We start from the raw sequence: 24,247 nt of genomic DNA on the forward strand, positions 1-24,247 counted from the left end.
GTGGGGAGCGTGGGGACCCTCGCAGTAAGCGGGCTGAGGCGTCCCCCGCCTCCTGCCGGGACCCACTGTTGCGGCCCCAGAGCGTCCCTGGAGCCCTGACTCCGGGGCGCCCTGCGTCTGACGGTCCCGAGGATCATGCACCAGGGGATGGCGCCCTTGCTGCGCGGGCCACTCTCCCACGTCCAGGAGCGTGATTGGAGGTCGTGGGCCCAGAGTCCGGGGTAGGAGGAGAGGCAGGCGAGAACTGAGAACAGGGCAATGGGGCAAGACCGGAAGAACGAGGGTTCGCCTCCACACTCCAACGCCCTCTTCAGACGCGCGTCTGCAGCAAGTCTAGTGGGACTTGGGGATTCTCAGACTGTAATGCTTACGGATAAAACAGGAGCAGTAGTTCCTGAGGGTTACGGCACCTGTGTTCCCCCTTCACAGGCGTTGGAATGCGAGCTGAAAGCCCTTACCAGGGTGCTGGAATTCCTGTGTCCTCAGACCAACCAGACCTCATCCCTGAGCAGGGATGCCGAACCACGTGTCATCCCCAGCTGTGGCACCTGCTCAGTGCTTAATGGTGGCCCTCACTGGAACTGGAGGAGAGCACAATGCTGAAAACAAAGTATGTCCTGGACAAAGCATTTGAGCCGTTTTTACAGTTTGGTTTTTTCAAAGATGGGGGGCCTGAGGAAGAATCTGGGAGGCTCCCAAGAATGATTCCTCAGCCTTCCATGAAGTGGGAAAACCACAAGGCTGGAGTTACTTCCAGGGCTGCTCAAGTCTTTCAGATTCCACTGGAAAAGCCGCCAACCTGTGCCGAACCTGTGGCCCTAGCCAGGTGAGGGACCCTTCAGGTATCCCAGGTGTGGCAAGGGTTTTTCACCCAAGGGGACCTTGGGAGGCATGTCAAAATCCCTGTGGAGATGGGGCAGATGTGTATACCAAAAAGCAGAGTCACTTCCGGCCATGACACATGTCCCTGCAGCTCAGGACCACTAGCAACATAAACTACCATCGCCCAGAGGCCTTTTGCTGCCCAGAACATGGCCAGCATCTCTGTCTCCTGTCCTTCCAGCAGGACAGACGCTCCGGAGTACCACTGCGGTGTGTGCCAGATGGGTTCCAGGCAGAAGCCCACTCTCCTGGGGCTCTCTAGTGGCTGTCCTGACCTTGACAAAAAAAAAAAAAAAAAAGTTCTGGGTTTCCATCTTTCCATCTGCAGGTGCACAGGTGCTGGGTGCAGCACAAGCTGTGTTCAGAGGCAGCATCTGCAAAACCAGAGCCTGGGCCAGGGCCAGCACAGCAGGAGCCCACAAGGGTGCAGGAAAGGCTTCCGGAATGAAGGCCATGCTGACCCACAGAATGAAGGTTGACACATCTTGACAGCACCAGCCTGGCAGCTGTGCACAGGGGGTGTCACAGGTGCTCTTGGAAAAGAGGCAGGGCACATCACCTTCTTGGGCCTCAGTGCAAACTCCGATATTTCTAGCAAAGGCGAAGCAAGAGACTGCCTGGCTGCTGCCCCTGCAGAGACATGCCCAGCATGAATGCAAGGTCGCCACGACACCATGTTCTGAGCATAGGATTCATCCACCAAGGGGAAGCCCTGGGAAGGGCAGATAAGGGGATGCTGCCCTGGTCCAGCCTGGAAGAGCTTCTGGGCTGGGTGGGCACCAGTTCAAGCACTTCTGACTACTCTGACACGGAGCACCCCTAGCTACACCTTGGCTTCTATTGGTCATGTTAGTGTCCTTAAGTCACATACACAGTCAAATAAGACTGGTTCTCCTCAGCCCTAGAACTGGTGGTACCTTCAGCCTCTGTACAGCATTGCTCACTCCTGATGGTGAGGTCAGACTAATGCCAGACAGCTGCCCAGGGCCCCAGAAGGGACCTCGAGAACCTTCTGTCCAGTGGCGGGTCTGGCACAGCAGCTGTCAACTACTGCTGGAAGTAGAGGATTTGAACTTGGAATTTTGGCTTGTTTAGGAGATGCTTAGCAAACGTAGGATAGCCCAGCATTTGCTTACAACTTTCTTGGCAGCTGGCACCTCATCTCTGCCTTCTGATTTTCACTGGTCCAAACTGACTCACTCACAAGGACGGGAGAGAAATGAAACCAAAAGACACTCAAAAAGTGTACACACACACACACAACATCACCGCTGTCCCCGCCCTTGGCCATGGCCTCCCTTGGAAGGGGGATGATCCAGCTCGTTTTAATCAGCTTCTCCCTCCTGCTTCTTGTTCAGACACCTGTTGAAATAAACTCTGCTTTATTCAGATAGGAAAGGGTGAAAAGTCAACCATGATTTCTTAAAAAACAACAGCAATACCTTATTTGCACATCTTTAAAACTGCAGGTGAGGCAGTCCAGGGCCAGTTGCCCATCGGAGTTCTTGGCTACAAGGACACTTCCATGAAGGACCTGGCTCATGTTCACCGCAGGTACTTGCCCCTTGCAGGACAAAGAAACACAGGGCTGGACAAGGCTCCTCTCTGTAAGGTGCCTCATCAGGACAGGGGCCCAGTGCATCACTCCACCTGGCGTCTCTATGGCTATAAAATCCATGTGTCAGTTATAAAGCTGGCTACTTGGAACGTCAGCCCCAGTGGGCACTGTTCATCGGGAACAGAAAGGGAGAGGAGCCAGGCTGCATAGGAGGGGGTGCTGTTAGGACTATGGGTGGGGCAGCAAGAGCCAGGGGAGAGGGCCTGCTCCTTCTGCCGCAGTGCCCTTCGCAGTGCCGCACGCACCCACATGAGCTATCTCCAGCAAGGCGCTCTGTGGCCTTGGGCTCTAAGACGCAGGCAGCCTGTGGATGCAGGGCCAACCTGGGCCCCAAGACTACTCAAAGGTCACTCACCACACCCCCACTGTGGGATCTGGGAGCACAGTGGTCCTCTTCTTTCTTCCTTGCCTTGAGCTGGCAAAGGGGGCACCCTTGGGAACTGTGAGTAGTGCAAACACCTAGGATAAATTACATTTTCAGTTGCCCTGCTCAGAGCAGCCCAGAAGGCACTGGATGGTGTGCTCAGAGCCTGCACGTGTGGGGTGCGCAGGGACCTGCCCACCTGCTCACTCAGAGGGGCTCTTATATGATGAAAGCTGTGACAAGAAGGGTGCCATCGCTGGAAGGGCTCTGCAGTCTGATCCGGGTGGATGGGGTGGGGACTACGACCCCTGTCCCATCCCACCTAATTGTGCCCACAGTCCCTGGCTTGGGCACAGGCCTGAACTCCCATGACCATTTACACAGGGGAGAGCCGTGCTCCACTTAGGCCACGTGGAGAGAAGTGCCTGCCAGAGTTCCAGCTCCAAAGCCTGTGGCACCCATCAGATGTCAAGGTTCTGCCACAGGGGAAAGGCGGAACCTGAGAAAGAAACCCCTGATGAGAGCAGACATTAAGGCCAAGTGCCAGTGAGCTGATGGGAATGGAGGGAAAGCCAGCAGTGGGTCTGGGGGGCGGTGAGGTACTTGGACATCAGCATCTGAGGGACTTCCAGCAGCTGGAATAGCCAAACTCCTGGGGAAGAGGCCCGGCCAAAGGGCTCGGACACTGGAGACACAGGCAGCGTGCAAGGTGTGTGAGGAATAGGGCTTTCTGATAAGGCCCCACACACCCCATAAGGAAATGGGTCTGGCATGCTATAGGTCAAGTCCGACGGCTCCAAGATCTGGCACTCTGTATTCCTTCTAGGAAAAGCACCGGCTCCGCCCCCATCCAGGAGCTGTGAGAAGATAACCTTTCTTGGGTTCTCTGTCCAAGTGTCTTGTGGTACCCTAAAGGCAGGTCCCAGGTGGAAGGCAAGATGCTCTGTGATGAGGGTTTCCCACCAGATTTGCCATAGGAGCCAGGGCAAGAGACCCACCATGATGACCTGCGTGAATGCTTGCAGGTAGATCAGCTGTCCCTTCAGCAGGGTTATTCGTAGCCCTAACAAAGTGACCTTCCTCCCTCCTGCCACCTGCACCAAGGCTCTGGGGTGGCCTCTCTGGAGCATTCCCTAGGAGTGCCTGGAGGGCTGGGATACCCTGTTAGGCTCCCACCTCCAACAGTCTCTCCCACTTGGAGATGTCCTCTTGCCACCAGGACATAAGGTGAAATCTTCCATGATCACTTCCTGCTGTGCCTCAGAAACAAACTTGAGATGAGAGCCTTTTCAGCTTCTCTGTGCACGGAGGGTCCTGTTGTGCCTGTGGAGGGGCCCAGGTCAACAGGAGGTGTACCGCCCAATTACCTTGCCTCTTGGGGGTGGGGGCTTCTGCTGTCTTTACAGAGGGACTCTGCAAAGGGAGAACTGAGGCAGCCCTGATTCTGCAGAGGGCTGTCCTACGAGCAGTTCCTCAGGCTGGCTCAGGGGCTCCTAGGCTGGCATGCGGGGACAGGGCTCTCCCGGAGGTTCTGGGACACAGTCCTTCAGCACCTCCTCTGACTCCCTGGAGGGCATGACAGGCAGCTGCTGCTGGGTCACAGACCCCTTGGCACAGCGCATGCCCGCCTCCTGTTTGTTGAGTCCTGCACCTGCATAGGAGAAAAGAGAGTGACAGTGGGTAAATAATGCCTGCCCATAGCTAGGTTGGTCCCTGCAGGCTGTCTGGTGAAGACAGCACCACGGCCCAGACAGAGGCCAGGGAAGTCCTTGCTGGTGCCCTAGGATGGGGTGGCAGCCTCTGTCCCCTGGCCCTTGCCCTGAGGGGTGCCTGGCAATGCCTAGAGACACCCTGATGCTATAACTGGGAGGGACGGGAACTGTTACTGGCTATTACTGGTATCCTTGGGTAGGGGCCAGCATTGCTCCTACAGCTCGCATCATACACAGCACGGGTCCCCACAGCAGGCAGTTCTCCAGCTGCAGGTCTGTCTGGGCAAGAGGCGTCACTGCCCACAGTCTGGGTGCTGTCTGCTTGGTTCCTCATGTGTACTAGGTCCCCCACCCTGTGGTAGGATAACTTACTCAAGGGCACACCTCATGTCACCTTTTCTCATGACGCTGGATGCTGAGAACAGCCCACCCAGCAGGTGCCTAGGGGACAGATCCACCAAAGCGTCCCTCTTGGGTTTCCTGTCTCTCACAGGGGAGGAGTCTTCTGTCTTCGCCAAATTGCCCAGCTTCGTTCCAGGGCCACCCTGCTTCCTGCAGAGACTCAGTCAACCATGAGACCCAGGGCCACTGCTCATGAAGTCAGGCCCAGCAGCCAGGACGGAGAGGGAGTCAGAGTGCAGGAGATGGTTACATGGCAGGAGAAACCAGTGCTGGGGCCGGAGTTATGGTGCAGCACGTTAAGCTGCCGATCGTGACATCAGGAATCCACATTAGAGCACCGGTTCAAGTCTTCGTTGCTCCACTTCTGATCCTGCTAATGGGTCTGGGAAAACAGCAAATGATCCAAGTACTTGAACCTCAGTATGGAGTTCCTGGCTCCTGGCTCTGGCCTGGTCCAGACCTGGCAGATGGGAAGAACCATTTCTATACCTCTCCTCTCTCTATTTCTATACCTCTTTTCTTTGATAGAAAAGTCCTTCTTTCAAATGATTTTTAAAATGATTTGTCTGTTTATTTGAAAGGTGGTTACACAGAAATCTTCATCAGCTGTTTCACTCCCCAAAATGAGTGCAACAGCTGGGACTGGGGCAGACTGAAATCGGAAGCCATGAGCTTCTTCTGGGTTTCCTACATGGGTACTGGAGTCCAAAGTAGATGCCCATATGGGATGCTGGCACCGCAGGTGGCAGTCTAATCTTATATGTCACAGTGTTGGCCCCCAAATAAATAAATTTTTAAGAAAGAAGGGGCAGGCCTGGTGCGGTAGCCTAGTTAAAGTCCTTACTTTGCATGCCTCAGGATCCCAGATGGGTGTTGGTTCTAATCCTGGCAGTATCACTTCCCATCCAGCTCCCTGCTTGTGGCCTGGGAGAGCAGTGGAGGACGGCCCAAAGCCTTGGGACCCTGCACCCACGTGGGAGACCCAGAGGAGGAGGTTCTAAGCTCCTCATTTCAGACTGGCTCAGTTCCAGTCATTGTGGCCACTTAGGGAGTGAAGCAATGGATAGAAGATCTTTCTCTCTGTGTCTCCTTCCCTCTGTAATCTGCCTTTCCAATAAAAATAAATAAATCTTCAAAAAAGAAGGGGCTAGCACTGTGGCTCAGCAGGCTACCTTTCTACTCGCAGCGCCAGCATCCCATATGGGCACTGGTTTGAGGTTCAGCTGCTCTACTTCTAATCCAGCTCCTGCTAATGTGCTTAGAGAAGCAGCACAAGATGGTCCAAGTCCTTGGTTTCTTGTACCCATGTGGGAGACAGGGAAGAAACTCCAGGCCTCAAACCAGTCCACCCAGCTATAGCTATTTTGGCCATGTGGAGAGTGAACAGGTGGATGGTAGATCTCTCTGTCTTTTGCTCTTTCTCTGTAACTCTGCCTTTCAAAAAAATAAATAAATAAATAAATGAAGGGAGGGAAGAAAACCACTGTCAGCCTGCAGCACCACGGGCTGGTGTGTTTTCTTTGGGGTTGACTGGTCAGAATGCTTGCTCGGGACGGGACTGGACAGATCTGCCCCTCTCATTATTTTCCCACATCTGTGCACTCTGCCTGTACTCACTGGCACGGGAGCGGGCTGGCCCCTGGGCACAGGCATTGACGTGGTTGAAGCGGCGGCCTGAGGAGGTCAGGTACCAGTGCTGGATGGCGGGCTGGGGGTTGTACTCTGCGACGGCGACGCCATTCACTGCCGTCATCATGAGTGTGTTGAGCACCTCATTGGACAGCTTGGTCCTCTCATCGGTCCTGATCCGGTTCATGACCTTGAATCCCCGTGCACAGCAGGAGGTGGAGATGGGCACACAGCACACCACGGCCATGAGCTTGCTCAGCAAGGGGAAGCGCTGGTGCTGGGCCAGGGCATTTTTGCACAGCATGGAGAATGGGAGGTTTTGGGCAATGGCTTTTAGGTCCAGCCACTCCTCCAGGAGTGCATCCTCGCTGTACGCCGTGGGAAGGGAGAGCCTGAAATACTTGGCAAGGGCAAGAATATCATCATTCCCCAAACTGGCCAGATCCACCCCAGCTGGCCAGGCCGTGGTGTCAAACACCTCCATGTTCTTGAGCTGCAGGGGCCGCTCTGTGTCAAACCTTTGCTGCAGGTATTGTAGCCCGATCAGGATCGTTCTCTCCCGGTCTGTCTGGAACCGCTGCTCTGCCATCTCCACTCTTTGGAGGAAGATGCCATGCAGTTGGTCGTCCCTGAAGTTGGCATTAAACTCCTCCTCCTGGGGCCCTGCCTCCTCACGGAGGGTCTCCAGTGCCACATAGGCCTGTGACAGCGTCGCGTTCACCTCTGTAATCAGCACGTTCTCTTTCTGGCACACCTCAGACAAGGGCCTATAGATGTTCAGGAAGTCCAAAAGAAAGTGACAGAACTTGATGAAATGGAAGCCCTTCATCAGCTTCAGCATGCCCCTGGCCCTCTGTCCATTCGGGCCCCCAGCATCTGCCACGCCCTGCAGGTGCCTAGCCAGGGCGGGCCAGCTGGTGATAAACGCATTCAGTGTGCGCCTCTTGCTGGCCACCCACCTGACAGCATTCAGGTCCTTGAGGCGGATGATCTCCTGCTCCAGGGCAGTGGCTCCTGCCTGAAGCTCACTCAGCCTTTTGTTTGAGGACTGATAAAACTTGAAGACAGTCCGGATGTGCCTGTCGCACTTCCTCACCAGATCGATGCTGCCACAAGCGTCCACCACGGCCAGGTGCAGCCGGTGGGCCACACAGTGGACAGGCAGCAGCTGGGGGATGATCTCCTGGAACCTCTCCACAAGGCCTCCTTTGCAGCTCAGCATGGCGGAGCCGTCGGTTCCCAGGCCCACCATCCAGCCAGGCTTCCGGAAAGGGATGTCCAGCTCGTCCAGCGCAGAAACGACGGTCTCGAAATATCCATCCACGGTCTCAATGTGGACGGGGGCCAGCGTGATGTAGGACTCTTTCACCTCTACCTGCTTCAAGTAGCGGATGTAAATGCCCACACAGGCCTGGTCTGAGGTGTCCGTGGAGCTGTCCAGCAGCACGCTCATGCAGGGAGACTTGCGGATGTCATGGAGAATCTCCTTCTTGAGCGTCTCAGAGATGTACTTGATGAACTGTGTGCAGGCAGTGCGGTTTCGGTACTTGCCTAAGATCACAGTCCCAGTGTTCTGCAGAAGCTGCAGGATCTTCTCAAAGTCATTCAAGGGCCTCGAGTGGTAAGCAATGGAGTAGGCAGCGTGGAAGAAGTGCTCCATGTTGGCCATGAGATCGTTGGAGATCTCTGGGACCAGGGTAGGCTGCGGGGCGTCGTCTCTGATTTCAACAGTGTTGACGCAGAGCTTGTGTGCTTTGCTGACCTCGTGGTATTTTAACGTCTCCACTTTGAAAGGCCCCGTGTAACCTCTGACCAGCCGAGACGATTTGTCATGCAGAGTGGGTCTTTCCTTGCAGACTGAGCAGAACAGCTTGGGCTCTTTGGGGTCAATGACCAACCAGGGGAACTGCCCAAACCACGACCTCTGAATGGACCGTGGGCGGTAAGTCCTCTTGACCTTCCCGGGACCCTCTGTGCCCACTTCACAAAGGCTGGAACTGCAGTCATAGGAGGGACTTGTCTCCGCAGAAGGAGCAGGGAGCGATGCGGGTTCCACAGCTGAGGTTTCCATGTCTACCTCTCCTGTAACCACCACTTTTTTTTTCCCTTTGGAGAAAATGAAAATGTGCTTAATTTTGCTGCCCCAAACTCTGCAGTCTTCTGTTAGCTAAGACACTACCAAATTTAGCAAGTGCCTCTCATGCAAAGCCGAGATAATGTGATCTCTCTCTGTGATGGCTTTGGCTCATGGTTTAGCTTTTTGCCCATGCTCCCCTCTGAGAGCCCACCTGATGAGTTGCTGTTCAGTCTTTTGCCAGTCTCCCTTCTCTGTCCAGATGGTGACCCTGGAATCATGGCACCAGATGCTGACAAGCTTCATCTTAGTTTGATTTTGCCATGGACACACTGAATAAACAGATGGCTCAGGTCCTCTTGTGAGGATCAGAGAGAAATGAGGTTAAGCGTTTGTAGGCTTTAAGAGCCTTAGAAAGAAGCCTGGTGCTGGAGCACACGTGGTAGCAACTAGCTATTACGTAATTCTCGCAGTGATTTCACTGAACACCCACAGAAGGAGGAGGGAGGCCACCGGGTTTCACATGAGCATCCTGCATGTGTCTCCTGTCAGCCCTGCCGCAGCTCCCATCTGCACTCTTGCTCAGCTCTTCTGTCCTGTCCCCGTGAGTGTCCCAAGCTCCTTGACACTGAAGGCAGGGTGAGGTTCTTTTTCCTCTTTTTCTACTCAGGGCCTGATGCACAGTGGGTCCAAGATAAGCAAGGCGGAGCTAACGCCCTGTGACTTGCTATCACTATATGGGTCCCTGCATTTGCCCTTCAGCGCTTGGTGGGTCTACACTCACCTAGAGGGCAGTCTTTTCCCAACTTGGGTCCATTCAGGTCCTTGACCCATGGTGGACTTCTCCGTTCCAGCTTGGAGATCAGGTCAGGCTTGGCGCCAACAGGCTCTGCTGGAGGGATGAAGAGTGGTGGCATTGTCACTGCTCTTGGCCAGCAGGTGAAACAGCCCGCTCGAGCCAGACATGCCGTGCTTCCCCAGAACCTAGGCACTCTGCAGCACACTGTATGCACAACCATCCAGCCTGGCTCCGGGCCAGAAGGGATCACTTCCTCAGCTCCAAGGCCCAGCCAGGGAGCCATGAGCTAGCAAAAGGCACCCTTGCCGGGATGCGGGGGTGATCAAAACAGGAAGAGATGAAGGATAGGGCTGCGGTACAGAGAAGGCTGGGATGAAAAAGGAAGCCACACAGAAGCAGAAGGTGCCGTCCACAACAGCCCCGTGCCAGCTGACCAGGGACATGGGTGATTTGGTAATAAAATCTGAAATCTGGGCTCAATGTGGTTGCCTAGTGGCTAAAGTCTTCGCCTTGAACACGCCAGGATCCCATATGGCTGCCGGTTCTAATCCCAGCAGCCCTGCTTCCCATCCAGCTCCCCGTTTGTGGCCTGGGAAAGCAGTTGAAGACCGCCCAAAGCCTTGGGAACCTGCACCCATGTGGGAGACCCAGAAGAGTTCCTGGCTTCAGATCAGCTCAGCACCAGCCGCTGAGGTCAGTTGGGGAGTGAGCCATCGGAAGGAAGATCTTCCTCTTTGTCTCTCCTCCTCTCTGTATATCTGACTTTGCAAGAAAATAAATAAATCTTTAAAAAAAATCTGAAATCTGATGGAAGGAGACTTGCAACTTCTACTCAGAATATGAATGTTTTACAGGGATGTGCAAAGGTATTGCTTCCTTTATTTACAATAAAAACCCCTCACTATCTCTTTCCATGCCTTTGTACGTGTTTGGGTGGAAGGACAGTACAGCTGGTAACTTGGTGCTTCTGGGGAGGGAGTGAAGGCAAGGTAAAAGGGAGACTGAGCGTTCATCTTTCGGATCATTTGAAAATATTTATACTTATTATCTGCATGTGTCTACACACTACTAATAAAAAACGAATAAGTAAATGATTAAAGTGTGGTAGATTGAACAGATACATCTTTGTTAAAACATCTAAAAAAAGACAGCAAAGGAGTAACAATAGACAAGTCCAAGAAAATGTTGGGGTAGAAACGCTAACACATTTTTGGGAGAGAGGAGATAAAAAGAGAAGAACTCACAGAGCTGCACAGCAGATGCCTCCAGCAGTGACACGAAGAGAAGCAAGCTGGTCTAAACTGCAGAAACTGTGGAACGGCCCTCTCCTCTCACCATCGGAAGTCCTATGGGCCTTCTGCAGGCTCTTCCATGAGACCTCCAGGCTCATGGCTTCTCCCCGTCCAGGGAAGCCCACCCTGTGAAGAGCCCCTACAAGGCAGAGCCGCCAGCCAGGGTTGTGAAGTTTGACGCTTGACTAGGAACAACTCCAGAGATAACCGTGTAAGACACCTCTATGATGAAAGGGAGTGACTGCCTCAAGTTGAAAAACAAACCTGGAACAATGAGAGGTTACAGGGAGCAAAACAACGACTGCTACCTCCAGAAAGAGAAGTCACAACAGTGACTGGCATGTTGGCATAGTAAGCTAACACCTATAGTGCTGGCATCCCATACCAGAACCAGTTCAAGCCCAGCTGCTCCACTTCAGATACAGCTCTCTGTTCATGGCCTGGGAAAGCAGCAGAGGAAGGTCCAAGTGCTTGGATCCCTGCACTCACATGGGAGAACCAGAAGAAGCTCTCGGCTTACAGCTTCAAGTTGGCTCAGCTCTGGCGATAGCAGCCATTTGGGGAGTGAACCAGCAGAAGGAGGAGCCTGTTCTCTCTCAGTCTCTAATTCTTTCAATTAAAAACAAAACAAACAAACAAACAACCCCATAATGGGCTGATACAGTGATGTAGCGGGCTAATCTTCTACCTACAAGTGCCCACATTCCATAGAGGCATTGATTTGTGTACTGGGTGCTCCACTTGCCATCCAGCTTATGGCCCGGAAAAGTGGAAGCAAATGGCCTGAGGCCTTGGGCCCCTGCACTCACGTGGGAGGCCTGGAAGAGGCTCCTGGTTCTCAGCTTTGGATCAACTCAGCTCTGGTCCTAGGAGTCACTTGGGAAGTGAACCGGAAGACAGAAGACCCCTTTCTCCTTGTCTCTCTGTAGGAATCTGCCTTTCAAATAAAAATACATAAATCTTTAAAAGGGCTAGATAAGGAAGTAGGGGTGAGATGGGGGAGATCTGAGGTCCCTGTTGTACAGCAGGCCTGGAGGAGGGCAGGTCTGATAAAGGAACTTCCAGGAAAAGGACAGAACTAACTGATCACAAGATGATAGACCTATGAAAAGAGCAGTTTCATAATTCCCCTGGCAGTGTGGGAAGAGCTGCTGAGAGTACAGAAAGTCAGCAAAACCGAAATTCAAGAAAGCAACAGAAACCAATCCCAAGGAAAAGAATCCTACAAAGAAGGAAATATTATGTAGCACGTTGTCCAGTAGTGAATAATTAATCATAATCAGACAAGTAACTGGCATTGATTAAACCAAAAAGTGTGCTACACCTGTTCTCTTCCTGGGAGGAAGAGAAGTGGGGCCTGGGGTGAGGTAAGAGGCCATATCTTCATCTTCCACAGTAGGAATCAATAGATAATATCTAAAAATCAATCAATCAGGAAGAGCACTGAAAATGTGCCACAGGGTATTTCGGTGTGATGACGTTTTTTTTGGGGGGGCTGAAGATTCAAAAAAAAAAGTAGATGCCAATGAGCCCCCCAGCCCTGCCGCCATTCCAAAGCAAGACTTCTGAAGCACCACCTGGAGGGGGGCACCTGAAAGCTGATGCCAAGAGGGAGGCCAGAGCTGAGCCAGACAAGGATGGGAGGGTGGGCGTTTGAGAGGTTTCTGGAAAGAGTTGTCCCGCTACTGTGGGAACAGGTGGGATGAGCTCTTTAGCCTTCTGCTTCCTAGGAACCAAATCCTGACTGGTATTCCCAGGATCTGAGCAGCTGGTCAGGATTCCAGGCCTGGAATGCATGCTGTGTGTTTTGTCCAGATGTGCGGGTCATGCAGGGAACAATAGGCTTACCCCGAAGGAATTCTCTGTGATGGCTGTCTGCAGGTAACACCCTGCCTCGTAAGGGAAGCCCCTATGGGGCAGGTTGCCAAAGAAGACAGTGATTCTTTGGAATTCCTGGTGAGGACTGCAGAACCCCCTCTCCCCGCCCACACACACCCCAGAAGAATCAGCCTTGAACTAACACAGCTGTGAGCAGCCACTATCAGTGTTACACGGCTACCAGGTGAAACCTTCCCGCAGGTCTCAACCATCTACTCAGCATCCTGTTCCTATTGACTCTGCACCAGAAATCCTCAAACATGTAGGGGCTGGGGGGAGAAGAGCCCCTTCTCCCTGCTGTGTGATTCCAGATTCTAGATCTGAAGCCGACTCATGCGGAGAAGGCAAGGTTCCTCTTCTGAGTTCAGTGAAGACCGGATATTTCACTGGTACACAACGACTGGACTTCTGTCTCCTAACTTTTTTCTTCTGCTGCATTTTGTAAACCTACAATCCCAAGCCTACAGAAGGGTCTCAGTGACAGTACAAGGATGTTCAACCACTCACACTGGACCCCGTTTGCCTTATCACATCGAAGAGCTCATGCACACACAGCTTCTTTCTGCATGTATGTATCGGATGCGAACATGCATGGTTTTCTGAACAGTTTGAGAGAAAACCGTTTTCATACTTCTTATCCTTAAAGACTCCGTATTATCCAAGGACATTTTCATAGGTGGCAGGCAGGATTCCAACAGCCTATAGGACACTCACCCTTGCCTAATCCCGCCCCTCGGAGTGAAAGTGAAATTTGTGAACATGATGACATGTCACTCCTGTGGTCTCACACGAAGTGGCACAGGAAGGCCATCTGCATGGTGGATCTGACCTCACCACAAACGCCCTTTACAAGCCAAGACCCAGGGGCAGGCTTTGATGAACAAGGGTTTAACACCCATTGAGCTCTGGGTCTTGGAGTAGGTACAGATACCAGGGCTTCTAAGGACAAGATGACTTGGGGCCCTGCTGCTCGCCTGAGGAGGGACCCGGGAGCAGTATCCGGCACCTGAGACTGACTGTGGGCCAACAGCACCCTCAGTTCTACGGCCACAGAAACTGGATTCTCCCCGGCACCCTCCCTGACCTTAGGGTGACTGTCCCCTAAAGCCTCCAGGTAAGGGTGGACCTGACTGGCACTGCCTCTAGCCTGGACGGCCTGAAATGGAGGCAGTATTACAGCACAGAGGGTTAGGCTGCTGAGTGCAATGCTGGCATTCCACACTGCAGCACCAGTTCGAGTGCTGGCTGCTCTGATTTCAAAACCTAGGCTCCTGCTAATGTGCTGGGACAGTAGTGGAAGATGGTCCAAGCTCTTGGGCCCTGGCCCAGCCCTGGCTGTCACAGGTGTTTGGGAAATAAACTAAGGGATAGAAGATCTCTCTCTCTTTCCCTGTCATTTGGCCTTTTGAATAATTGGTACATCTTTAAAAAATAAAAGAGCCAGTGCAATGCAGCAAATTAATCTTCCACCTGTGGTGACAGCATCTCATATAGGGCACTGGTTCAAGTTTCAGCTGTTCCACTTTCCCATCCAGCTCCCTGCTTGTGACCTGGGAAAGCAGTGAAGGATGGCTCAAAACCTTGGGACTGTGCACCCATGTGGAAGACCCAGAAGAGGCTGCTGGCTCCTGGTTTTGGATCAGCTCAGCTATGGCTGTTGTGGTCATTTGGGGAGTGAACCAGCAGATGGAAGATCTCTCTGTCTTTGCTCTGTAAATGTGTCCTTTCAATAAATAAGTAACTCTTAAGAAGAAAGACCTGGATGGAGTTCTAAGCTCTTGGCTTCAGTCTGCACCAGCCTTGGCTTTTGTAACCCTTCGGAGAGGGAACAAGTGGATGGGAGATCTTTGCTTTTTGTCACTCCACCTTTCAAACAAAAAAATCTTTCCAGAGGAAACAACAAGCCTGACTCCTCCCTTCTTTGCTTGTCTGGCAATGTGACTACTTGGTCATTCACTTATTTCCACTACAACATGACACTATTCATTATTGTCAGGTCCTGACCACAGGGCTGCCCAGGCTTGGTCTTTAGCCTTCCAGGACTGTGAGTTGAATGAACCTGTTTCCTCTGGAAGTAGCTTGTGCCTGGTACTTCACTGCAGTGACAAGGAACTCTAGTACACCTGCCGTGGAGAAGCCTGCCTCCTGGACATCCCCTGAGTAAAATCTCTCTTCCAGGCCTTCCTGCTCAATTTTGGCTTCCATTTAGTGTTACAGCTTCTTGCTCCTGCTATGTGAGCTGTCTGAAGTTAAGGACTTTCCCTGTCCACCTGACAGAAGCGACAGGAACACTCAGCCCACAATGATACCTTTACTAACCAGAACAGAAGCCACCCACTCTCCCTTTGCTGACGTGTCTGTTTCTGTTACCCGCAAGAATTACTCTCTCATGGTGTAATGTCCCTGGGACTTCTAGATCCTTTTTGAGGGGAAGCAAGAGACCATACTGAACATGAATAAAGCCTGGAAGCAGAGTTCTGAAACACAAAAATAAAGAAAAGTCAGAACGGATGAAATGGAACACATCAGAACTAGAACCAAGCCATCTTCCTTTTCCGCACAACCAAAATCGTCCTCCCCAATTCCAGCCTCTTGGTAAGACACCTGGCAAAGTCAAGGCAAATGTACTAGATAAGCAGATATCATCTAGAAACACATCTGTTCACAAGCTTCATCTATGCAATGTTACTTCCAGAAACTAATATCAAATCTTTCTGCGTCCAATTGAGACTATCTTTTTAAAAACAGGTACAGATCTTTTCAAGATTTTTTTTTTTTCAGTTGTATCTCTGCATTTTCAGTTTTAAACCCTGGTAAAAAGAAACAGTGGGAGATATGGGAGACCTGGAAGAGGCACCTGGCTTCTGATCAGCTCAGCTCCAGCCACTGCAGCCACTTGATGAGTGAACCAGTGAATGTAAGATCTTTCTCTCTGTCTTGCCTTCTCTCTGTAGATTTGCCTAATAAAAATAATTCAATCTTTAAAAAGTCATGAGAGGGTCCTGGCAGTGTGGCCTAGTGGCTAAAGTCCTCGCCTTGAATGCGCCAGGATCCCATATGGGCGCCAGTTCTAATCCCGGCAGCCCCACTTCCCATCCAGCTCCCTGCTTGTGACCTGGGAAAGCAGTCGAGGATGGCCCAAAGCTTTGCGACCCTGCATCTGCGTGGGAGACCTGGAAGAAGTTCCTGGCTCCTGGCTTTGGATTGGCACAGCATCGGCCATTGCACTTACTTGGGGAGTGAATCATCAGATGGAAGATCTTCCTCTCTGTCTCTCCTCCTCTCTGTATATCTGACTTTCCAATAAATAAATAAATCTTAAAAAAAAAAAGTCATGAGAGAATTAGCTGGATTTCCTCCAATGGTTAGAGCAAAAGGAAACCTACAGCATGAACACACTGATACATGGAACAGAGTCAGAGAGCAACAAAGAGGCCCAAGCCTGTGCTAAGCTGGAGTGCCACAACCTGACCAACCCCGAGCAGTCAATCTCCCCTCCATCCGGTTCCTACTGAGACAACAGAGCTAACAGCGGCCTACATATAGAGAAGGTCTGAGGGAGCCAGACCAAACTATGAGTCATCTTGAAGAATTGCAGAATAAGGGCAGGAAAAAAAGACTCCCTGCTTTTTAATTTGCATATTATTGGAGCTTTTAAATAGCCTCCGACTTGTTGCTCTATTTTAGTATCAGCAACAGGAACAGCACAAATCTTGAAACAAAAAGAAGAGGAGTCCGATTAGTAACAAACATTTAGATAGCAGGGATTTTACTGGACAGAATACGGAAGAGTCATTGCATCACTAGCTAAATAACAGAGGGAAGGGGGAACTAGTCCCTACTTGGAGGAGTGGCTTAGGGACGGGACAGAAGGGTAGGTGAGACGCTCAGCAACAGACCAGCACCTGACAGACGCTTGTCAACAGCCAACCCCACTTGGACTGGTTCAGATGTAGGATCTTTCCAGAAAGGAAACAGACAGGATTCCTGTAACATCTGTATAGGCAAAGCACAAAATTTTGACATAAAATATAAGAGATACTAATAAATGGATGGAAAAATTGTAAAGGCTTTTCTTGGATTTAAGAATTATAAGTTCGTTTTGTTTTTTTTTTTTAAACAAACTGAGTGCAGACTAAGGACTTCCGCTTACAAAAATAAATACAGCTTATAAAAAATAAGCAGAATTGGGCCCGGCGCGGTGGCGCAAGTGGTTAAGTCCTCGCCTTGCACGCCCGGGATCCCATATGGGCGCCGGTTCTAATCCCGGCAGCCCCGCTTCCCTTCCAGCTCCCTGCTTGTGGCCTGGGAAAGCAGTTGAGGACGGCCCAAAGCTTTGGGACCCTGCACCCGTGTGGGAGACCCGGAAGAGGCTCCTGGCTTCGGATCGGCATAGCATCGGCCCGTTGCGCTCACTTGGGGAGTGAATCATCGGACGGAAGATCTTCCTCTCTGTCTCTCCTCTCTGTATATCCGCCTTTCCAATGAAAAAATAATAAAAATAAATCTTTAAAAAAAAAAAATAAGCAGAATATTTCATTTTCAAACTATTGTCACGGGAGAGATTAAAATGTGATTTAAAAACTTGCTGAAATAGGGCCCGGCGCAGTGGCGCAAGTGGTTAAAGGTCCTCACCTAGCACGCCAGGGATCCCATGTGGGCGCCGGTTCTATCCCGGCAGCCCTGCTTCCCTTCCAGCTCCCTGCCTGTGGCCCGGGAAAGCAGTCGAGGACGGCCCAAGGCTTTGGGACCCTGCACCCGCGTGGGAGACCCGGAAGAGGCTCCTGGCTTCGGATCGGCCATAGTATCAGTCGTTGTGCTCACTTGGGGAGTGAATCATCGGACGGAAGATCTTCCTCTCTGTCTCTCCTCTCTGTATATCTGCCTTTCTGATAAAAAAATAATAAAAATAAATCTTTAAAAAAAAACTTGCTGAAATAAAAATAACAATTAGAGAATTTCTACTGTTTTAACACCATTTTATATCCACATTATGGACTGGATCCCTTTCAAAAAAATCCCCTTTAAACACCCAGATCACCTCTGCCAGGCCCTGGTTAGCAGTCTATAGGCTCCTTAGAAAGATTTAATATCTCAGGCATGAAAAGCTCTTTAACCTGGGGTCAGGTTCAAGGATGACAGCTGGTGGACCCCATCCCAGTCGGCACAAACAGCCACTTGACTGACATGTTCTTTTCACGAAAACGGACCGCAGTGGCTCCTGAGCGCACACTGCAGCAGAGCTGCTGTTTCCTTTAAAAGAAGCCCCAGCTCTCTGGAACCCAGGCTGTGCTTTCACCCATGAGCCTTCCCTGGCTCCTGCTGCCTTTCTGCACAACAGCAGCCACGGCGCTCTGTGAAAGTCCTCTGTGCCCCAGTGTCCTGCAGAAGTCACGATCCAGCTGGCTACTGGCATCCCTGTTAGGGAAGGTGGCTTGTCCCACAGCCTTCCGTCACGACACACTCATCAAAGACAGACAAGCACAAATGTCATAGGATGAAAACCTGGGCTTCGGTTTTGATGCTGCAGAAGAACCTGAGGGCTGTCCAGGAAGAAGCAGAGAGAAGAAAGAGATGCAGAAGAGAACGCTTTTCTGACAGTGATAATTACAGATACCTTCAAACTTTTCCAAGTCCACATCTGTGGGTCCTCGCACCAAAGGCTGCCAGGCCCTGTGGCCAGCTGAGTGAGACGGAGGGGGCTGAGCTGCACCCACAGGGAGGGAAGACCCCCGGGGCGGCCTGGCCAGGCCATTCCCTCCCTAGGTCATGTCCAGATGCCCTTCTTCCACCTGCTCCACTTGGTTTTAAACCTTGCTCACCCTCAGTGACAACAATGAACAGATCCTTCCTCCAACACCCTGCAAGCTCACCCCTCTTCAGCAGCCCAGGGCACTCTTCCTGAAGCTTTTTAGGGAAGCTTACACTATTTTGTACTTTTTATCCAAACACCTGTCTCTCCCACAAGCCTGTTCTCCTCTTAAAGGTAGACGCCTCAGTTCCCTCGTGCCCATCTGGCATGAAGTAGGTACACAGTCAGTGTTGATGGGGGACAGGTGAAGGGACTGACAACGGTACTGCAGAGCAGGGAGAGCTCTGGGACCTGAAGGATCTCATCACTCTTCCTGTGCCCAGGGAGGGGACAGAGCTGCAAAGAGCTCCACAAGCCACAGCCGCTGTGGGTTTCCCATGTCACATGGCGGCGGCACAAAAAAAGTCTATGTGAATCTTTACCCAGGGAGGCCAACAGCTCATAATTCATCCGCATCACGTCTCTGTACAGCTCCTTCTGCCGCTTGTCTAGCATGCCCCACTCTTCCCGGGTGAAATACACTGCCACATCCTCAAACACCACCGGAAGCTCCTCAAGGACCACCGGAAGCTCCTCCAACAGCCCCTCTTCCGGAGGGTCCTGCAACAAAGAGCAGCAATCACTCAGCACGTCTCGGGAGACAGATGCCTGGGGGGTGACTTTCGGGGGCCTCCTTAGGACCCCTTTGTCCTGGGACACTCACCGACAGGTCCCAGTCAGACCCCAGGCTTGCCTGGGGAAGAACCGGCACCTCCATGGAGCCTCTGACTGCACCCTGGAACGACGCTGTCCACGCATCTGTCTTGAGCACAGCCTGCCAAGTCCTCCCAGCGGGATGGAAAGGAAGAAGAGGGGGCAGAGGAAGAAGGAACTAGAATGTTCAAGAGCCAGACGGACACATGCCTCACTGCCAGAGCACTTCAGATGATTAAAGGTTAGATGTGTTTAGTAGCTTCTGATACAAAGAGGTACTCAAGGATTATGAAGAGGAACAAGCATTGCTGTTTTTCTGGATTTTGCAATCTCACTCCGAATGCCTACTTACAAAGAACAACTAACTGATAGCTTCTCATCAGACTCAGAGGCAGCACTAAAAATGATCAGTAGTAAAATCCCACTTACATGCAGTATGGGAAGGCTTTTCACTAGATAGAGATCCCAGTGAACCCAGCTGGTGTGGTCACGGTTCTTCCCCTGTAACACTCATGCTGGAATGTGATTGCCACTGGGGTGGCATGGGGAGCTGGAGCCTGTGAGAGGCAATCAGGTTGATAAGGAAGATCAATGACTCGGAGGGGAGCTGGTTCCTCACGGGTGAGATGGGCTTAGTCCCTGCAAGATCCGACGGATACAAGCAAGGTCTCCCCAGGGTTCACCTCTCCTGCATATGCTCACGTGCCCTTCCACTGTGCATTGCAAGTTGCAGCAGCACGGGACCCTCCTGGGAGCTCTGTCCTTGGGGCTTCCTGGCTTCCGGAACCACCAGTCACAAAAGGACTTCTTTCCTGATGAACTGCCTCCATCTCAAGTGTTCCGCTATAACAGAAAACAGACCCGGGCAGGAGCGGTACCAACTCCCCAAACATCTAGTTAATTATAAGATCAGCCTGCAGTCAGCGGCTTTAGGCTCCAGCACAGCTGGAAGTGCAGTGGGAGCAGGAGGGAAGCCCCAGCTGATCACCAAGGTGGGGAAGGGGGAGATCAAGGGCTGGGGCTGGAGTCCAGCCTGGTCGGCAGAAGCGCCCGGACTGCACACCTGCCTCAGAGCACCTCTCGGCAGAGCCACCTGGGACGCAGTCTCCTCCCACCAAGGTGAGTCTAACAGCATTTGTCCAGCAGCCGCACAGCCACGGTAGACACGATCTCAAGCACATACGAGAAAACCTTCTGTGGTTTAAAAGTGCTAGGCCACTCCAAAGTTCAAGCTAAAATTAAAAATTAAACAAAAACAAAAAAAACACCCTTGGGCAGGGAACAATAGCCTAGTGGCTACAACCTCAGCTTACATCCACTAAGATCCCATATGGGCGCTGGTTCATATTCCAACGGCTCCACTTCCCATCCAGCTCCCTGCTTGTGGCCTGGGAAAGCAGTAGAAGATGACCCAAAGCCGTGTGACTCTGCTCACGTGTGGGAGACCCAGAGGAAGCTCCTGGCTCCTGGCTTTGGATAGGCTCAGCTCTGGTGTGTGGCCACTTGGGGAATGAACCAGCAGATGGAAGACCTTTCTCTCTGCCTCTCCTTCTGCCTGTATATCTGCCTTTCCAATAAGAATCAAATAAATCTTAAAAAAAACAAAAACCACCTTCAGTTAAGAGTTCTAAAATTGTTTTGTACTTGTCGACTATTTTGGGGTTTTCTAATTCTTTGGCATTTAGGTGTAACCCTTTATATCAGAAAGTAAATGCTCTGTCCTATTAATTACATGTCGTTAGCTGAGAAGAAGGGTGATAATAGAGCTGTTGCCTGAATTCAATGAGATGATGCATGCAAAGTACTTAAAGCACTGCCTAGTATATTAGAAGCAGGTTAGCTTATGATTACATTAAATGAGTCACGAGTATCACTGTTATTGCTGTTTTTCATCATCGTCCTCCATCATTACCTGACTGCAGAATTCAACAGCAATGTTAGTATCTGAGGAGCTGTTGGTATGGTCGGAGATTTCTTTTGGCTCCAGGTCTTTAACGCAGTCTATATATAACCCAGGCATTGCTCCATTCTCCCCGGGCTCCTCCAGTTCTGCTTTCGAGCTGGGCAGGAGTTCCGTCATGCTTTCGAGGTCTTCCAGAGGCCCCAACGGGCAGAACACGGGATAATCCGCACTGGAGAGGTGCTCGGGGCTGGCTAGGCCGTCTCCAGAAGCGTCTCGGATGCTCTGGAAACGGGCTGCCCAGGTGGGGTCCTTGGCGGCCAAGGCGTTGACACAGAGCAGGTGGGCTTTGCTCTTGGCGTGGTATTTGAGCGTCTCCACCTTGAAGGGTCCCGTGTAACCTTCTATTAACCGCGATCGCTTGTCCCTGGCGGATGGATACTCTCGGCAAGCTGAGCAGAACAGAGCCGTCTGCTCCACGTTCATGGTCAGCCAGGGAAACTGCGTAAACCAAGACTTCTGGATCGATCGGGGCCTCAGGGGCTTCTTGCTTCTTCCTGCCCAGTCTCCCTCTGCACTGCAGTGGGTAAGGCAGGCCCTCTCCTGGGGCGGCAGGCACTGCCCACTCTCCTTGGCAGTACTCTCCACGTCTGTTCCTTCCAGACAGCCCGTCTGGATTTTTCCTGTAAGGAAAAAGAAAAAGGTGGAATTTGTTCTGGAGTCCTACAGACAGAGGCTCGCAGCTCCCTCAAACGCAAAGGGTGGCAGAGGACACTCCTTGCCGACAGGGTCCAGCCTCTCTCCCAATTCTCTTCTTTCAGTCCTCCTGGCTCCCAAGGCCCATCTTACCTCATATAGAGAGAGGACTGTACATAAACTCTCACTCTCTCGTTTTCTCTCTCTCCTTGTACAAGTTTGCAGCTATCTGGCCAAAAGGACCTCTCTGCAACGTGATTTGTGCAACCTAACATCAGTGTTGAGGGGTTCACAAGTTCGTTACAGATAATGCATGAAGGCCATACAGCACAAGGTTGAAAAGCTCGTTAAGGCCCCTGGACGCTGTCCTTGCTCAGCACAAACCTTCTGGAGGAAGCCTCGCAGAGAGCGGCACCCACATTTTGCTGAAGTCCCTTCAGGAGAAGGGAGCTACCTGTCTCCTGGGTATCTGGGGCCTTAGACCTCCTCGAGCTCCTTCTACTTTTCAGTGACACTGAGCCAGTCTTCAAGACAAACTCAAATTGAATTCTTCTCTTACATCAAATACTTTAAAAAGTTAAAAATTGCTCAGGACCTTATTAAGATTTTTCTTCTTCAAATCAAAAGTTTCTTCACCCTTTAGATAAACACACTGCGTATGTGTGTAACTCCCGTGGGGCCATTTCTAGCAACTTTAGTAAAGTCCCTGTGCCCATGGGCCAAGGCACACACAGAGTTAATAGGCTCAAAATGAAGAACCAACAGAGAAGATATGAGGCCAAAGATATCAGTCTCCACAGCACTTTACTGTGGGTTCCTTCTAGTCCATCGGAGAGAAGTCATGCGGGAGAGGAAGCTCGTGTGATTCCGTCTACACACAGCAGTGGCTGGGTCAACTTGGCCGTCATGCAGTGAGGAGCTGCCATGTGGCCCGGCTCCAGCCAAGCTGGTCCTGAGCAGGAGAACTCAAGGAGGACAAATCCCTACACTAAGCAGGAGGCTCTTGGCTCATTCACAGTCTACTGTGCAATGACTGTGTGCCGGCATTGTTCTAGACACAGAGAATACAGTAGTAAATTGCGACAAGCCTTCTTGGAACACACAGAGCTAAGTGTCTGCTCTTGGGCAGAAATCAAGAAAGGCAGATGAGACGTTGTAGAATGATACGGGGATGCAGGGGAGCAAGCAGGTATGTTCTGGGAAGAGCAGCACCGACTGCACACACGGACAGAACACAGGGAGGCTGAGACCAGCAGTGGGGTCCCTTGCCGGCTGAGCTCTGCCTCCAGGTGCAGGGCCACACTCACCTGGGTGATGCTCTAGAAGGCTCCTCTGGCCCTGGATATCTTCAAGCCATGGCTCTGGCTCCTGCTCAAATTTACAGAGCAGCTCGGGGTTGGCAGCAGTTGGTCCTGGATCAGGGACGAGGGAAAGCTGGATGAGGCTGTGTTCCAGGTGGCTCTGCTGAGAAGTGCTCAGAGACTTCTCAGTACTGTAAACCAATGGGAGGAAAGCAGGAATCGGAGTGCTTAGAAACTCGGGTACCTGTGACCCCTGGGAGAATCCAGTGGAGGGTGTAAGCATGGTTAAAAGGTCTGTGAGCACCTGGGTCACACAAGAGACCATAAGTGCAAATGATGATGGAGGCCAGGCATGGAAGTGAGGGTACACAGCCAGGCCTGGGGACTCTGGCAACCTGGAGACTTTGATCCTGTATTCAGGGAACAGTGGCTCCTCAGCTTGGTAAGGCTGCCATGTGGAACATGAGTCAGGGCTGACACACTGCCCCATTCTTCAGGAGAAGCCAGAAACCCATGTTTTATATGTGAAAATTCCCAATGGTTGAGTATCGGTAGCTTACTTCAATATTTTTAAGAAACCAAACAAAAGCAGCAAAAGTAAAAAAACCAAAAAGTCAGGTAAAACAAGCCAAACTCCACTCTGTGAGCCAAATTGGACCCGTAGTTGCCACACTGCAACTTCCGCTTTAGAAGAATCAGTGATTTTAAAATATTTTGCAGCTCACACAGGAGGAAGCCCCATCACAGCTCTGATTCCTCCACCCACAGAAAGCTGAAGACTGGTCCTCCTGTGTAGAGGCGAGAGCTTTCATTCTGCCAAGGGCCATTTGAATATTTATAACATCATTTGGAGGCAGTGCAAAATTATCAACTGGAAAATGAGCCTGTTATATTATTGAATTTTAAGCCCCACCTGTGGTTGCCTTGGCAGGGCCAGACCAAACGATTTCGCAGGCCTTACATGGCTAATGGTAGGATGTTTCCTACCACTGCACGGCTAAAACGAGACAAGCAAGGTGTGGTAAGTGGTTATCAAACTGCAATCGGCAGGAGCTACCACTGCAGCACAGTGAGACAACCGCCCACTATGCCAGCACTGCAGTTTCCTCTAATGTGCCTGGGAAGGCAGTGAAAGATGGTCTAGGTACTTGGGCCCCTGACACCCATGTGGGAGACCTAGATGAAGTCCTTGACT

General features: G+C 51.5%; 1 protein-coding gene across 1 annotated transcript; it reads right to left on the minus strand.

Moving 5' to 3' along the window:
- Window positions 1–829: 829 nt before the first annotated feature.
- ZNF862 (zinc finger protein 862) lies at window positions 830–23,156 on the minus strand. The gene is made up of 7 exons (XM_041002272.1): window positions 23,059–23,156; window positions 21,068–21,738; window positions 19,166–20,387; window positions 18,885–19,062; window positions 9,466–9,573; window positions 6,596–8,713; window positions 830–4,515 (listed from the first exon to the last, which is right to left on the minus strand). Exons 3-7 carry the CDS (start codon window positions 19,217–19,219, stop codon window positions 4,358–4,360), a joined length of 2,616 nt encoding a protein of 871 aa, XP_040858206.1. The 5' UTR covers window positions 19,220–20,387; window positions 21,068–21,738; window positions 23,059–23,156; the 3' UTR covers window positions 830–4,357.
- Between the last annotated feature and the right edge of the window lie 1,091 nt (window positions 23,157–24,247).

This window comes from Ochotona curzoniae, unplaced genomic scaffold (assembly GCF_017591425.1).
Source record: "Ochotona curzoniae isolate NIBS_2020 unplaced genomic scaffold, NIBS_Ocur_1.0 scaffold_2476, whole genome shotgun sequence".
Taxonomy (NCBI): Eukaryota; Metazoa; Chordata; class Mammalia; order Lagomorpha; family Ochotonidae; genus Ochotona; species Ochotona curzoniae.

What these genes read in the sequence shown, in the direction of transcription:
- ZNF862 (XM_041002272.1), bottom strand. Translation starts at nt 19,219, where the DNA reads ATGGAGGTGCCGGTTCTTCCCCAGGCAAGCCTGGGGTCTGACTGGGAC. An exon ending in TGAGCTGTTGGCCTCCCTGG is followed by an intron (nt 9,574 to 18,884) that starts GTAAAGATTCAC and finishes TCATCCCTCCAG; the next exon opens with CAGAGCCTGTTGGCGCCAAG. An exon ending in GGGAAAAGACTGCCCTCTAG is followed by an intron (nt 8,714 to 9,465) that starts GTGAGTGTAGAC and finishes TTTTCTCCAAAG; the next exon opens with GGAAAAAAAAAGTGGTGGTT.